This window comes from Papilio machaon, chromosome 23 (genome assembly GCF_912999745.1).
Source record: "Papilio machaon chromosome 23, ilPapMach1.1, whole genome shotgun sequence".
Taxonomy (NCBI): domain Eukaryota; kingdom Metazoa; phylum Arthropoda; class Insecta; order Lepidoptera; family Papilionidae; genus Papilio; species Papilio machaon.
Window position 1 is genome coordinate 1,075,554 of NC_060008.1, and position 13,104 is coordinate 1,088,657.

General features: G+C 36.5%; 2 protein-coding genes across 2 annotated transcripts in view; one reads left to right on the top strand and one right to left on the bottom strand.

The window, feature by feature from the left end:
• The window catches only part of LOC106713589 (microtubule-associated serine/threonine-protein kinase 3), a 48,046-nt gene extending 46,022 nt beyond the window's left edge, over nt 1-2,024 (bottom strand). Inside the window, exon 1 of the mRNA XM_045683692.1 lies at nt 1,683-2,024. Within this exon, the coding sequence (XP_045539648.1) occupies nt 1,683-1,815 (133 nt within the window). The 5' untranslated portion in view covers nt 1,816-2,024. The remainder of the gene's footprint in view (nt 1-1,682) is intronic.
• A 1,250-nt stretch (nt 2,025-3,274) lies between these two features.
• Nucleotides 3,275-11,864, top strand: LOC106713611 (translation initiation factor IF-2-like). The gene is made up of 10 exons (XM_045683687.1): nt 3,275-3,441; nt 7,035-7,109; nt 7,833-7,968; nt 8,106-8,182; nt 8,293-8,341; nt 8,530-8,688; nt 8,832-8,910; nt 8,993-9,188; nt 9,419-9,545; nt 9,631-11,864. The coding sequence occupies exons 1-10, from the start codon at nt 3,379-3,381 to the stop codon at nt 10,623-10,625; spliced, it is 1,956 nt and encodes a 651-aa protein (XP_045539643.1). The 5' UTR covers nt 3,275-3,378; the 3' UTR covers nt 10,626-11,864.
• Nucleotides 11,865-13,104: the final 1,240 nt, after the last annotated feature.

Consider the following 13,104-nt stretch of genomic DNA (forward strand, 5'->3'; position numbering starts at 1 on the left):
AGTATGATTGCTGCCTTGCATAAAGACCAATGCAAATAGGATGACCTACATACACACAGACATTAGTTCTGTATTTTATATACATAAATTGAAAGTACACAACTTTAATGTGAAATAAGGTCACCGTTTTTAAAAACACAGTTATATTGTTAATCTTTACCTATTTTCTATTTACTAAATATAAATAATACATAATGTAAGCAATTATTCAAATATATACAACTATTTAAGAATTAACAGTTATAACTCTTCTATGAATATTAGATTTTTGAATATTATAATATAATAAGATAGAATATTTATTTGTTTCTCATGTTTAAATTATTATCATCTGAAATTGTGACAACAAAACATGAATATTGGGAAAGAATTTCTGAAATACAGGGTGATCTTATTCGTGAATAAAGGCTTTTTTATTATAATCAACTGTTTTGAGGCTGGTTTTTGGTTATACTTAACATGAATCAATATCTTCCATTATCAACACTAAGAAAAATTAACAAAAAAAATATATTGTCTTAAAAATGTTTTTAATGGACATATAAAATTTAATTCATACAGAATAACTATCTCAGTTGTAAATAAATGTAAATAAAAGAGAACCTCTTATATTCAAGTTGATACTAAATACTATTTTTGATGGTTTTCCTTTCCTTGCCAAAATGACATTTAAATTTATTAATTCTAGACATTGTATAAATACGGTTAATTTTGTCTAGACATCAAATAATAAAATTAACCATAATTTTTACCTTAACTAGTTAAAGTAAAAATGTATTATGTTATTTCTTTTTGGTATCAGAAACATAGATATGTTTTTCTTTGAAGATTCTCTTTATATCAATATTAAATATATTTCACTTTAAAGATGATAATTTTAATAAAGCAAACTAAAAGATCTTTCTTTCCGCTATAACTGAGAAAAGATAACTAAATGAATAACTGAATAGTTATACAGTTACAATAATGAATAAGATTTTCCCACAATCTACTTTTTACTTACAAAGGTGGCATGACATACTTTTATTTATGAAAACAGCAACACATTATCTGTTCCACTTTTTAACTCTCCGCAAAATAAACACACATATTTGTATTATTTGTAGAAAAAAATTAATCCAAATTACGAAATAAGATAATATAATTTATTCACCACAATTTTACAACAACCATTTAAACACTTGTACATCATTCATTTAAACACACCAAATGTAACAGACAGAGATGGTTAATTTCTGTTTATATTTAAATGAAACAAGTCCTTTTTATATTGAAAAAAAGAATCAATTTTTATTTCATAAAGAATATTTATGTGCTCAACCACTCTTACAATAAAGTCTTTTTGAATTTTAAATTGTTTTATAATTCTTTTTGTTAAGTAAAATCTAACAGTGTATATATTACACATTAAATAGAACACAAAGCACAGTGATAATATCAGTGCTTCAAAAATGAAACACTTTAACATATAAATATTTTAATATTCAATATGTCTATGTGTGTTACATTAGATAAATGTGATGCTAATATTGTTCATAATTACTTGCATATCACTACAATTCAATAGGCCGCGAACATTCATTGATTAAATTAAATTCGCATTGACAGCCGAACAAACCTTGAATACATATACCGCGCTCTAATCGAGATATCAAGAAACAATACAGGTTTTGTTATCATACCTTCAGCACTTTGATTTAAAGATGAAGGAGCCCCCGTCGATGATAGATCCTTTTTCTTACCGATGTTCGGTAAATCTGAGTCCGAATCGTCGAAAATTAGCGTCCGGACCGATTGTGAACACCGACGATCCATCGCTCTCTCACAACATAACACACAAATAAACCGATATTATCGCCATTTATGACCACATATCAATTATACTTCTTTACTTCACGATAATAACACCACACCGATGAATTTGCATAAGTATATTAAACGAATTCATTCGCATAATATTATGATTAAAGGTAAGATTTTTATTTTTTTATTTTAAGCCATAATTTTCAAACACGACACACGACTTCGTACGATCGAAAAGTGACACTTTTACATTTTGAAAGATGGCCTAACTTCGGTGTTGCTGTTATAAAATCCAATGTCTGAATGGATAGGTGATGTTATGACAAATTTTGCTTCGTCCCGACTTCAGGATACGTTTTATTAGTCTTTAATCTTTATATTATATTTTGCGCCTGCAGGCGTGGTGCGATAGATTTCCTGTTTACGCATGCTAAAGTCCTCACAAAAAGTTATAGAAAACGGTTTTTATTAGTCGTTAAGCCGCCCCCCCCCCCCCCCCGCTTGTTTTACAAAAACCGATCATTTTCAGTAGTTATTAGTCCGTACGCGTGATTCCCTGACTGCAGTATAACTACCGAGTTATCCTACTAATGAAATTGCTCCCTAAACGTGCCTTTCGTTCCAAGCAATTAATCTCTGTAGTTAGTTAGAATCCTCAGCATCGTTATCAACCACAACCGTCAGCACTAAAATGGCGAAAATGAAATAGGCACAAAATTTCAAGTTTATAACCTATCCATGTTTAGAGGTTAATGTGTTAAATCAAATCTTTCATTGCGATCAGAAAGTCGTACAACAGGACTGATAATGTTTTTAAATTCACTGTGCTTTGGGTAATTTATTGAATATGTAGGGAAATCATTTTAAAATAATGTACATGCTCAATTACGTTAACACTAATTAATATAAAAAACTGATACCAGTTTGTAACTGTTATAACATTATAATTAATAATGTAAGTTTAGATTTCGTTCTTATGGATAAAACTGTTTATTAAAATCTCAAATATTTATTTCTAACCACCATAATATAATACCGAATATCCAGTATAAAAATAAGATTTTAGAGTCTGGACTGTGGATTGAAATAATGCTTTATCTTTAAAAAATTTACTTTTATAATCTGTTTCTACTTTAAATTTATGTCGCCATCTGTCGGATAAAATTTAATTTAAACATTTTTCTTTTTATTTTGAATGGCAAGACTTCAAAATGTTGCAATGTATTCATTTTAAACCACTTAAATTTGATTATTAAATTAGTTACTTTTTGAATATTAATCGAATATTCTTGCTTTATTTTATTTTATCCTTAATTTCAATCACAGAGAAATATTCAAAATAAATTCTACATTATGTAAAATAATCTCGTCAACGCCCTCTATTGGCAAAAGTGCGTTGATTCTAATTTTCACCGTCAAAAGAAACGGAAAAACACGAGTGTGCGTCGCCTTAGTAGATATCAGCTGAATTATTCGGCTAAAATGCCCTGGCACGGGCATACGTAGTCGTCGGTCCGCCATTACGACGCAGCCGAGACACGTTCGTCGTATTTAGTTAAATATTTTCGTTTATAAATGAGTAATAACGCTCATGATCTAAGTAATCGACTTCTGAATGCGTTGGATAACAATTACAATGTAAGTTTCCTGGTTTTGAAGATGAAAAGTCCGATAAGCAATTCAAAGATACGGAAACGTCCTGCACAGGCCTGTGTCACCCGATTCGAGTTACAATTTTGCCTCTTAAGAGGTTGTCTCGGGACAAACTAAGATTCTGTGATGATACTAAGAAGTATAGAAGCCTTGTGAATTGAGCTGAGCATGAATATCACATTATTGAAAGGAAAAGTGTCTGTATGGATACGTGAGCGATTCGAGTGCGGTGTACGGGGCCACTGACGTCGCCAGCGCTCGTCCCTCCGTTCCTAGTGCCAAATGTTTTGCAATGTGAAAGTATGGAATTGTGCCACGCGTGACCTTTCCCGTAGATTTTCGTTAGGTCGGTTCGATGAGCAGAAAATTGAGCTGATAGCAGTGAAAATGTGTTTTGTCTCGCGGCCTGACCTTAGTGAGCCGAGGTTCGAACGCTGGCGGTGTGGCGGTCACCCTGACCGCGACGTATGCTTTCGGCGTTCCCAACAAGATTGTAACTATTACTATCTATATTAATTATTCACATTTGTTGGTGCAATTGCAGGTCAGTTCAGTTTTCGCAACAATTTAGCATAAGGATGACATTTATGAACTCTTAGATTATTGCAACATAGATTAACTTTGCATGTGGTAATTGGCATATATTCAGGATCCCAATTTCAATTCAATCTGGTGTAATTTAGGCCTAAAAATGTGAACACATTAGAAATTATACAGGTGTGTTACAACTTAGAGGTTACCTTATGATCTCCAAGATTACCACATTAAAATCAGAATATAATAGAGAAATATTCTATAAAATATAGCAGCATAAGTCTGGACATTACAAACCATGTAAAGCCTGTAAAACTTCCATAGCAACAACACACAGTTCATAATAAGTGCTAATTTAAAAATAAATTACTTTAGCATTCAACCATGAGGTTAAGATGTGTTTTACAACATTGTCTTGGTTAAAATAAAAGGGACAGTTCCACCACATGTTTTGTTACCATGTGTTCAGTAGCATGGATGAATAACTTTTAAGAAATTGTTACTTTATTATACATAGCTAGATTTTATTTATAAAACATCTATTGTAGCAAAATTTAATCTCTATATATCAAATATATACTAAAAATTACTTTTTGAGAAGATATGAAAACAATTTCATCTCAACATAGTCAATAAAAAAGTAACAGATACAAATTTGACATGTCAGCATTTCATATTATTGTGCCACAAAACCTAGCAAATAGTGAACATTTTTCAATAAAATTTCCATAGGTTATTCTCAGTATGTTATCTGGTCTGTCCTTTAAAACTCAAAAAAAAGTTTTTTTTATTTAAAATGAAAATTTTGCTCGTACCATATATTAGTTGACATTTTAATTAATGAATCTTGACTCTGACACTGCAACATATACCATATTTAGCTTGTAATCGTCAACTTGCACTTTTCCTGATCAGCACAGTAAGAACTCTTCCATACATCTCTCATACAGCGAGGTTATAAATGTTTTCATAATTTATTCTTTGGAAATGTTTCAACTGATTAGGAAATTCACTTGTGTAAGATACATTGTTGTGCTATCACTTATCAAACAAGATTAATTGATGACATCATACATTTATTGTAAATTAATAATTTTGTTAACACCTTGTTTGGATCCTCTTCACTTTAACACATTTTTCTTATAAGGATAGTTTGGGAAGCATAAGAGTTCTATACGAAAAGGGGAATTATCTACTATCTTTATATCCTCCTTCTGTTATATAAATGCTCTTTAGTAGTAGGCAAAGCATCAACTAACTTATCTATAGTTAGTGATGAAGATGGTCTATGGTTTAAAAATGTTGCTAGTGCTCACTTTGATACTTTATCCAAAATAGGTGGCCGCTGGCATGTTTGCAAACTTATAAAAAGAAAATTACTATATTTTGACCTTATAATAAGTTCCTATATTATTAAAAGTTACTCCATATATTATGCTTTTGGATACGTAAAGGAATTTACATCTTACTAATATTACAAATACGATTGTTTAGATGGATAGATGTATGTTTAATGTTTTTAAAGCTTTCTCCGGAATGGCTAAATAGATCTTAATGAAATTTGGCACAGATGTACACATAGCCCAAAGAACTATAGGAAGAACATATAGGATACTTATTAAGCTTTTTTTTTTTAATTCCGCCTGGACATAGTGGCAGGCAACAGCTAGTCTCTATATAAGTTCACTTTTTTATTAGTCTTCCTGTTTCATTACACTGTGGGTTTTCAGTGTTGATAACCTCTACAAAAATATATTGGTTTTGTTTTTTCATCGAGAATAAGAAGGGTTTTTAGAAAACTACTCGGAACATAGTTGTAAAGATATAACAATACTTCCTAGTTATATGATAATGTTATAAATGTTGATTTGATAAGTAATGTAATTTACTATTTCCTTAGTTATTAGTGTAATTTTGCACATTCATCTATGTTGTTGTTGTAAGGGCTCGATTTCCGCAACTCCACGACTGGCGCGTATTTTGCGGTTGAGCAGAATCTGGATTCATTCCAGCCAACCCAACTCTCCCACATTCATCTATATAAGATAGATTTTCCTATTCTAGATTTCTTCTTGTATTCCAATGACTATTTCCTATAGTAAAGTTTTCAAATTCAACCATTTCATTGACTACTTTATAATAAACATCCCCATACTATATCTATATATATAAAAGAAAGTCGTGTTAGTTACAGTTACTATTTATAACTCAAGATCGGTCGAACTGATTTAGCTGAAAATTTATGGGGAGGTAGCTTAGAACTAGGAGACGGACAGAGAAACATTTTTATCTTGTGTGCATTTTTTTTCATTCCGCGTGGACATAGTCGCGGGCAAAAGCTAGTTGAGTTTAGAATTCTACAATTTGTTTATAATATCTCTGTAACAATTAATTGGTCACTAAGTGAGACCCTTAAGGTATTATCAAACAACTCTGAATGCAGCGGTTAATAATTTTTCATTCATTATAAATACATGATATCGATTCTTATGTTATTCACAATGAAAACATTAAAAAAAAACCTTTGGCTACAATAGTAGGAAATGGTACTTTTTTCTGTGCGCACATAAATCGATTGATTGCACTCGACGCTCGTAAAATCGTTTGATAAACTTGAAAGAAAAAAAAAAAATAAGAATTGAAATTGCATTTTGTATTTGTGAGTTTTGTATGTAAATATTTTTTTTTTAATAATAATTCTTGGATTATATTAATTGTGACTTTACTATCCACTAATTTGGTCTAGTCTTTAAATTTGATGAGATATTTATACTTCATTTACGGCTATGTTATGGTGAAAATTTTGAAGAAAATGTAAGAATAACCATGAATGATATATCTACGTGAAGATGATAAAGAATGCGGGAGGTGATTCAGGTCTGTGCAATATATATCACCACCAAGAGGTTGAACTTACTCCAACTTAAGGGTGTCTAGACTTCGATGACGCTGGCCCCGTGCTAATTTTTTTACTTCACATTTTTCAATTTCCTTTTAAAATGTGCCTAGCTTTAGTCTAAAGTGTTTTTTTTGTTAAATTACAGGTGGTCGACATGCACGCTGTCAACGAAATTATATCCATTTTGGAGAAAATCAATATTACAAAAGAGTTGTTGGAGGTAAGGAAGTGCCAAGTGCCAAGACAAGTGCCGAGGGGCAACAAAGTGCCAAGAGGCAAACTTGTCTTCAACTTACAGTTCACTAATTGTCTGTGTCTTGTTAATTTGTATTACCTCTGCCCACTTGTGACGTCATTTAACATTGTTGCCAAATTTAATGAAGCTAGCTGTTAAAATAGTTTTTATTTTAAAACAAATTACATTGTAATAATTGTAAATGTGTGTGAAATGGCATCAGAGGATTCAAATTTTATGGCAACTAATGAAAGAAAAAACATTTACTGCCACACAAAAAATTATATAATCAAAAAAGAAAAAAAAAACACATACAAGGCACAAACTTGGTACAATAGTGTGGCAAAAAGCAGCCAATTCAGCGAAGCAGGGACAGACTAAACTGCCCCTCCGCTGGTTTTCAGCTGGCACCTTCACAAAAAATAATAGTAGGTAATTACTTATTTACCTACTAAGTAAGTAATTACCTACTATTATTTAAAAAAAAAAAAAATTACGATTTACTACTTTAATGGTTTACTGCAAACCTATAATTGCTAGTCTGTTGCTTCCAGAGGTGTGCCACATCCCTGCATCCTTTTACATCTAACCAATATCTTATATTGTCTTACATGTCTCCAATATCCAATATTGATGATATATTCCAAGTATCATAAAGTTTGTATGGCATTATATATATGTAATTATAATTTGTATTTATGTGTTTAGACCACCCGACTGGGTAAACATGTCAACGAGCTGAGGCGGAAGACTACTGACCAGACGTTGGCGCGGCGTGCCAAGGTACTGGTGAAGAGATGGCGCGACCTCGTCATACCAGCTGTATCTTCGCCCGCACACACCGGTATAACATACAACTTATTCAGTATTTGATATTTTTGTTGGAAAGATGAAGGTTTTTTTGTGGTATGTTTGAAGTCATTTTATTTATGACCCATGTGTGTGCAATTTAAATGGCTTGATTAAAGTGTATACATGCAGGTTCAAACCGGTCGTCAGCGGAGCGTCAGATGCGACGTCTGGGTGGCACTCCCCTCACCTCACCCGCTCTCACACGGGTAATTCACATTAGACTTTATGATTTGTTCATGAATTCATATACATAAGTGATAATGTACAATATTATCATTGAAATCTTATATTTTAATTATTAATGATAACCTTTCAGAATGTGGTGAGTCCTGCAGTGCCCAGTCCGCGCACTCAGGCTCGACCCGGTAAGTCATCAAGTTGTGTTTTAAATAAGAATAGGCTCGTTTTTTATCTCGATCTGAAAAAAAATTGCTAGAAAAATAAATATTTGAAGACAATAAATCGTTTGCTAGTAAATCTTTGTGGAGTCCATTATTGTACTATGTATTTTGAAATGGTTAACTGTTAATACTTTAAAATGTTATGTTCACAGCATGGGGTGGGTACGAGTCTGACTCTCAGGACGTGATCCTGGTGGATGACGAGCCCCCCACCGCGCTGCCACCCCCGCCCATAGCGCCCCTCGCACCCCTCGCACCCTTCGCCACACAGAAACCACTCACGCCCACGCTTACGATTACGCCCACGCCTCGTAAGTTCTCTGACAAGACCAATAAATTAAATCACATTTGGAGCCATTCTTTATAATCTCGGCACATCGGTTCTCTAAAATTTAATGGCAGAAATACCTTGCATTGTACTCTTATCATGGAAATTATTTCTTTTTCTTTGCAGCAATCAAGAGGCAACCGTCCCCCGAGCCTCTGCACGATGACAAAAAGGCGAAGAGGGATAAAAAGCCTAAGAAAAGAAGGTGAGCAGACAATATTTTTTCCTGTGTGACTATTTTTCAAGTTGTGATAACGGATAATTGTATGACGACTGATGTAATGAAGGGGCCACAGCCGCGCGGGGTCGGGCACGGAGGCGGGGGGCGTGGGGGAGGGCGATGCCGGTGTGGAGGGGGGCGGGGTGTGGGGGGCGCGCAATGGCTCCGCCCACCACGATCGTCGCCGCAACGGCTGCCGGCGTGACGCTCTCGATGCCTACTCCGCCCTCGTCAACCGCATGCCGCCCGCCGGCGCTAAGAAGGTGAGCAAACACCTTTAGTGTAACATTCTAAATGTGAGAAGAGTGATATAGTAAGTGTTGTCCAATTCTTGTCTTAGAATTTACTTCACATTGCTAAATTTCATGAATATATAAAGACCATTAAAAATATTTCATCCTAGTTAACTCAAGCTGTTAAAAAAATGTATTCGGTTTGACAACTCGATATGAGATTCTACTTTAATTTTAATTTGTATTGATTTGGTTTCCAGGTGAAGACGACGAAGGAGCTGCTGGAGCAGATCCAATCGCGCGGCAGCAAGCCCGCCTCGCGTCCCGCCTCTCCCTCCTCGCCCGCCTCGCCCGCCTCGCCCGACGTCATGCTCATAGAGCCCGACTGTGAGTGCACCAAATGCCATCTCTAAAGTAACAAGCTCTACTGAGGGCAGAGTCGCTTCAGTAATATACGTTCTCGTCACTTCAGCGTTCACCAAAGCGGCCTCGCCTCTGCGCAACGGCAGCAGCGAGCCTGGCCGTGGCGCCCCGCCCCCCGCCCGCCCCGCCAGCCCCCTGCCCCCGCGCTCCCCGCTAGACGAGGAGCTGGCGGCGGAGCGCGAGACGTGCACGTGCGAGGAGGAGGCGCAGGAGACGTGCCCCGCGGCCTCGCGTCGCCGCACCGCGCCGCTGCACGTGCTGGCGCTGCACAACGCGCTGCTGCCCGGCGTCAATGGCACGCGCGCGCCGCTGCACCCGCACCAGTTCGCCGTGCGCAAGCTCGCCGACCACGAGCGGCCCGGACTCTTCACCAGTGTCGTGCCCCTCTACAAGTATTCCGACTACGCTGACGATTATTGCGTTAAGAATTTATCGCGAGTGACTCTGTGCAAACATATACCGGTCCACGAGTTCGCGCCCCCGCCCCCCGACATCCCCGCGCCCCCGTCTCCGCCCTCGCCCCGACCCTACCCCGTGGACGAGGAGACCGAGGCGCCGGAGATCGAAAACGAGCCCGAGTGCGTCAAGACTGAAGTGATGGAATACGAGTGCCCCGAGGTGCAGCCGGAGATGGTGAGCGTGCCCAGCCTCGAGCCCAGCGAGCGGCTGAAGGCGCCCCTGCTGTCGGTCGAGGACGAGCGGCAGTTCGGCGCCGAGCCGGTCGTCAAGATGGAGGTAGAGGAGCAATTTGTGAGCGAACCCCAGGAGCATAGGACGGTTGAGCGGACGAAAGAGGAGCTCGACGGCAAGGGGTTGTACGCGTTGTGCCAGCGCGCGATGGACGCGATCCCGTACTCGTACGCGCAAGCGGCGAGCGCGCCCGTGCTGTCGCTGTCGGCCGTGGAGCAGGGTGCGACGCTGGAGGAGGTGGACTCGTGCCCCGACGAGCTGGGCCGGCCGCAACGCGCGCCGCGCTTCGCCGAGTGGCACGAGTGCGCGCGCCTCGGCGACCTCATCGCGCTGCCCTACGTCGTGATAGACTGAGCCCGGCCCCCGGCCTGCGCCGCGCCACGTGCCAAACACCCCCCGGGCCGCGGCCGCTCGACCAAAGCTTCCGTTGTCTCGCTGTGTTCCAAGTGTCCTTACGTTAGTTTTAAGGGTAACCGATGTATATAGAAGTGTTGGTTAGTCCGTGTGAGCGCTCGAATATGTACATACAGTTTAAGTTAGTGAATGTAGTTAGGAATGAAATGTGCGGGGACGTCGATACGGTGTCCGGTTCGCGCCGATGTGTTTTTAGTCACGTATTTATTTTTTAATCGTTTATAAACGGAGGCGTCGTTCTCTCAGTCGTTGTGATACTGCGCAGTGCTCACCGCGCCGCTCTATACATTCTCTCAGCTGCGCTCCACACTTATCGTAATATAACGAAAGACAAAAATATCTCTAGACTGTTGCATATTGATTTATCTTGTTACCGAATGTGATTTATGAAGAGAAATTAGGTAATTAATAATAATAGGAGTTCCAATTGTATATTATACATATATATTATTGCTATATCATTGAGTCGAGTGTTGGATGAACTGATTTGTCATTATATTTAAATTGTAACTGTTCTATGACCATTGTACAACTGACTGTTTCAAAATATATCTACCTTAAGTGCTCTAATCAAAGAAAAAAGGGTAAATTTAATATAATGCCTACATATGGGCTACTAAAGTTATTACCTGCTTCATATTGCAATAAAATTTCCGTACAAGCGCACGGCTGGCAACAAAACATTTAACCTGTGATGTGTCAAATAATTTAGAAACATTTAAACCCATATATTTTCCTACAAAAACTACAATTGAACATTTTTAGTTATTATTTTCGAAGAACTGTGATAATTTTTGAACGTAGACAGAAAATACGATATATTATGCATTTAGTTAGTTGCCAGCCCTGCGTTACGTCAAATCTGTCAAATGTCAAACTTTTTTTTTTTAATTTGTTCAGCGGGCAAAGTTTCATGTACCTTTGGGTCTGTGCTCCGAGCTTAAGGGTAATTTTATATAGCGTGTAGCGCAGCGCCAATTTTATGAGTTTTTTTGTTACATGAGTACAATGTTTTGTTACAAGTGTGCGTACACAGAGTCAAAGTTTAATGGATTCATTGATATTTAAAAATTTACACAAGGATAAATGTTTAAACGTATAAAGGCTGAGGTTTCTCTGCCATTTTTTTAATACAAATGAGAAATGACAAATGTTTTTGTACAAATCTATTAGCCGATGTAAAGTCAATAAAAAGTTGTTGTTTTCTAACCTTTTAAATACTAATGCTGGGTTAAATGCAATATATAATTTTTTTAAATGACTTATATTTGTTCTTTTCATATTACTAAAGAATTAAACATTTTAGTGGGATTTATAAAAGAAGTTTCTAAGTTGATTTTGTTTTTAAAATGTTTCCTTGTATTTTGTCATACAAATCTTCATTATCTGAAACAAATAGTTAATCTTCTTACTCTAGTTATGTGATTGATAAAATTATAACTCCCTTCTATAGTTAAAAAGGGTAGACAGAGATGAAGAATCTCTATTTTGCTCAATTTCCATACATCACAATCTCTTGTTTATGGGTTCATTGAAAAAATTATATTCGAAATCATGCCAACTTGTTGCCACCATTTTCGTTATTATATTTTAATGCAAATTGATTGGCATATAATTTTTGAATTATAAATATTTTTTCATATTTAAAAAAAATTATGTGATAATTGTGGTGGTAAGAACATTGCTCACATACCCAAAGATTGGAAAAAGAAAAAAAAACAAATATATTTTTCATATCTATGTATAAGATAGGCTGGTTATGAATTATAGGAATCTTAATACTAATGTCTAAAAAGATGTAATATTTAATGGCATCTTAAGGTGGTTTATGACAACCAAATCCATATTAATTCCAAAAATAAAAACTTGAGAGGTGTGTAGGGACACCCGGATGGAACGAAGTTCCTTTCGATTAATTAGTGAAGGAATTGTAATAATTTTTTTTTTGTTTTTTTATTAAGTCGCGACACCACACTGTTCAATGCGAAATAGAAATAAAATAAAATTTCTGGCTTGCTTTCTATAAGAGAGAGAGAGACAGACAGAGAAACATGCGACGCCGCACAGCTTACAATAGCTTACTATAGCAAAAAGTGTCGTGACAACTTTTCGTAAGAATTTTTTCCGTCTTGCCCCCTTTCACAACGCGCGATAAGGAACTTCGTTCCAATAAAAACTTATACAGTGTGATGCAACTTATCTGACTTTGTGGACAAAAGAAAGATTAAAGTAGCCATCTTGTGTCCTTTTTATGTCATTTTCAATTATATTTTCATTATTTTTCATATCTTCTCAAAGTAATAATAATATTACAGCGCCTTTCTCACGCCAGATAAGTTAATGGGACTATATTTTTTTTATTGCATTGACAGATGTCAAGATTGAAGTATTAAAAAAAAATTGTCCTTATTTAGCCTGA

Excerpts from the sequence above, each read along its gene's own strand:
- LOC106713611 (XM_045683687.1), top strand. The coding sequence starts at position 3,379 with ATGAGTAATAACGCTCATGATCTAAGTAATCGACTTCTGAATGCGTTG. Across the intron at positions 7,969-8,105 it reads ATCTTCGCCCGCACACACCG|GTTCAAACCGGTCGTCAGCG; the intron begins GTATAACATACA and ends GTATACATGCAG. Across the intron at positions 8,911-8,992 it reads AAAAAGCCTAAGAAAAGAAG|GGGCCACAGCCGCGCGGGGT; the intron begins GTGAGCAGACAA and ends GATGTAATGAAG.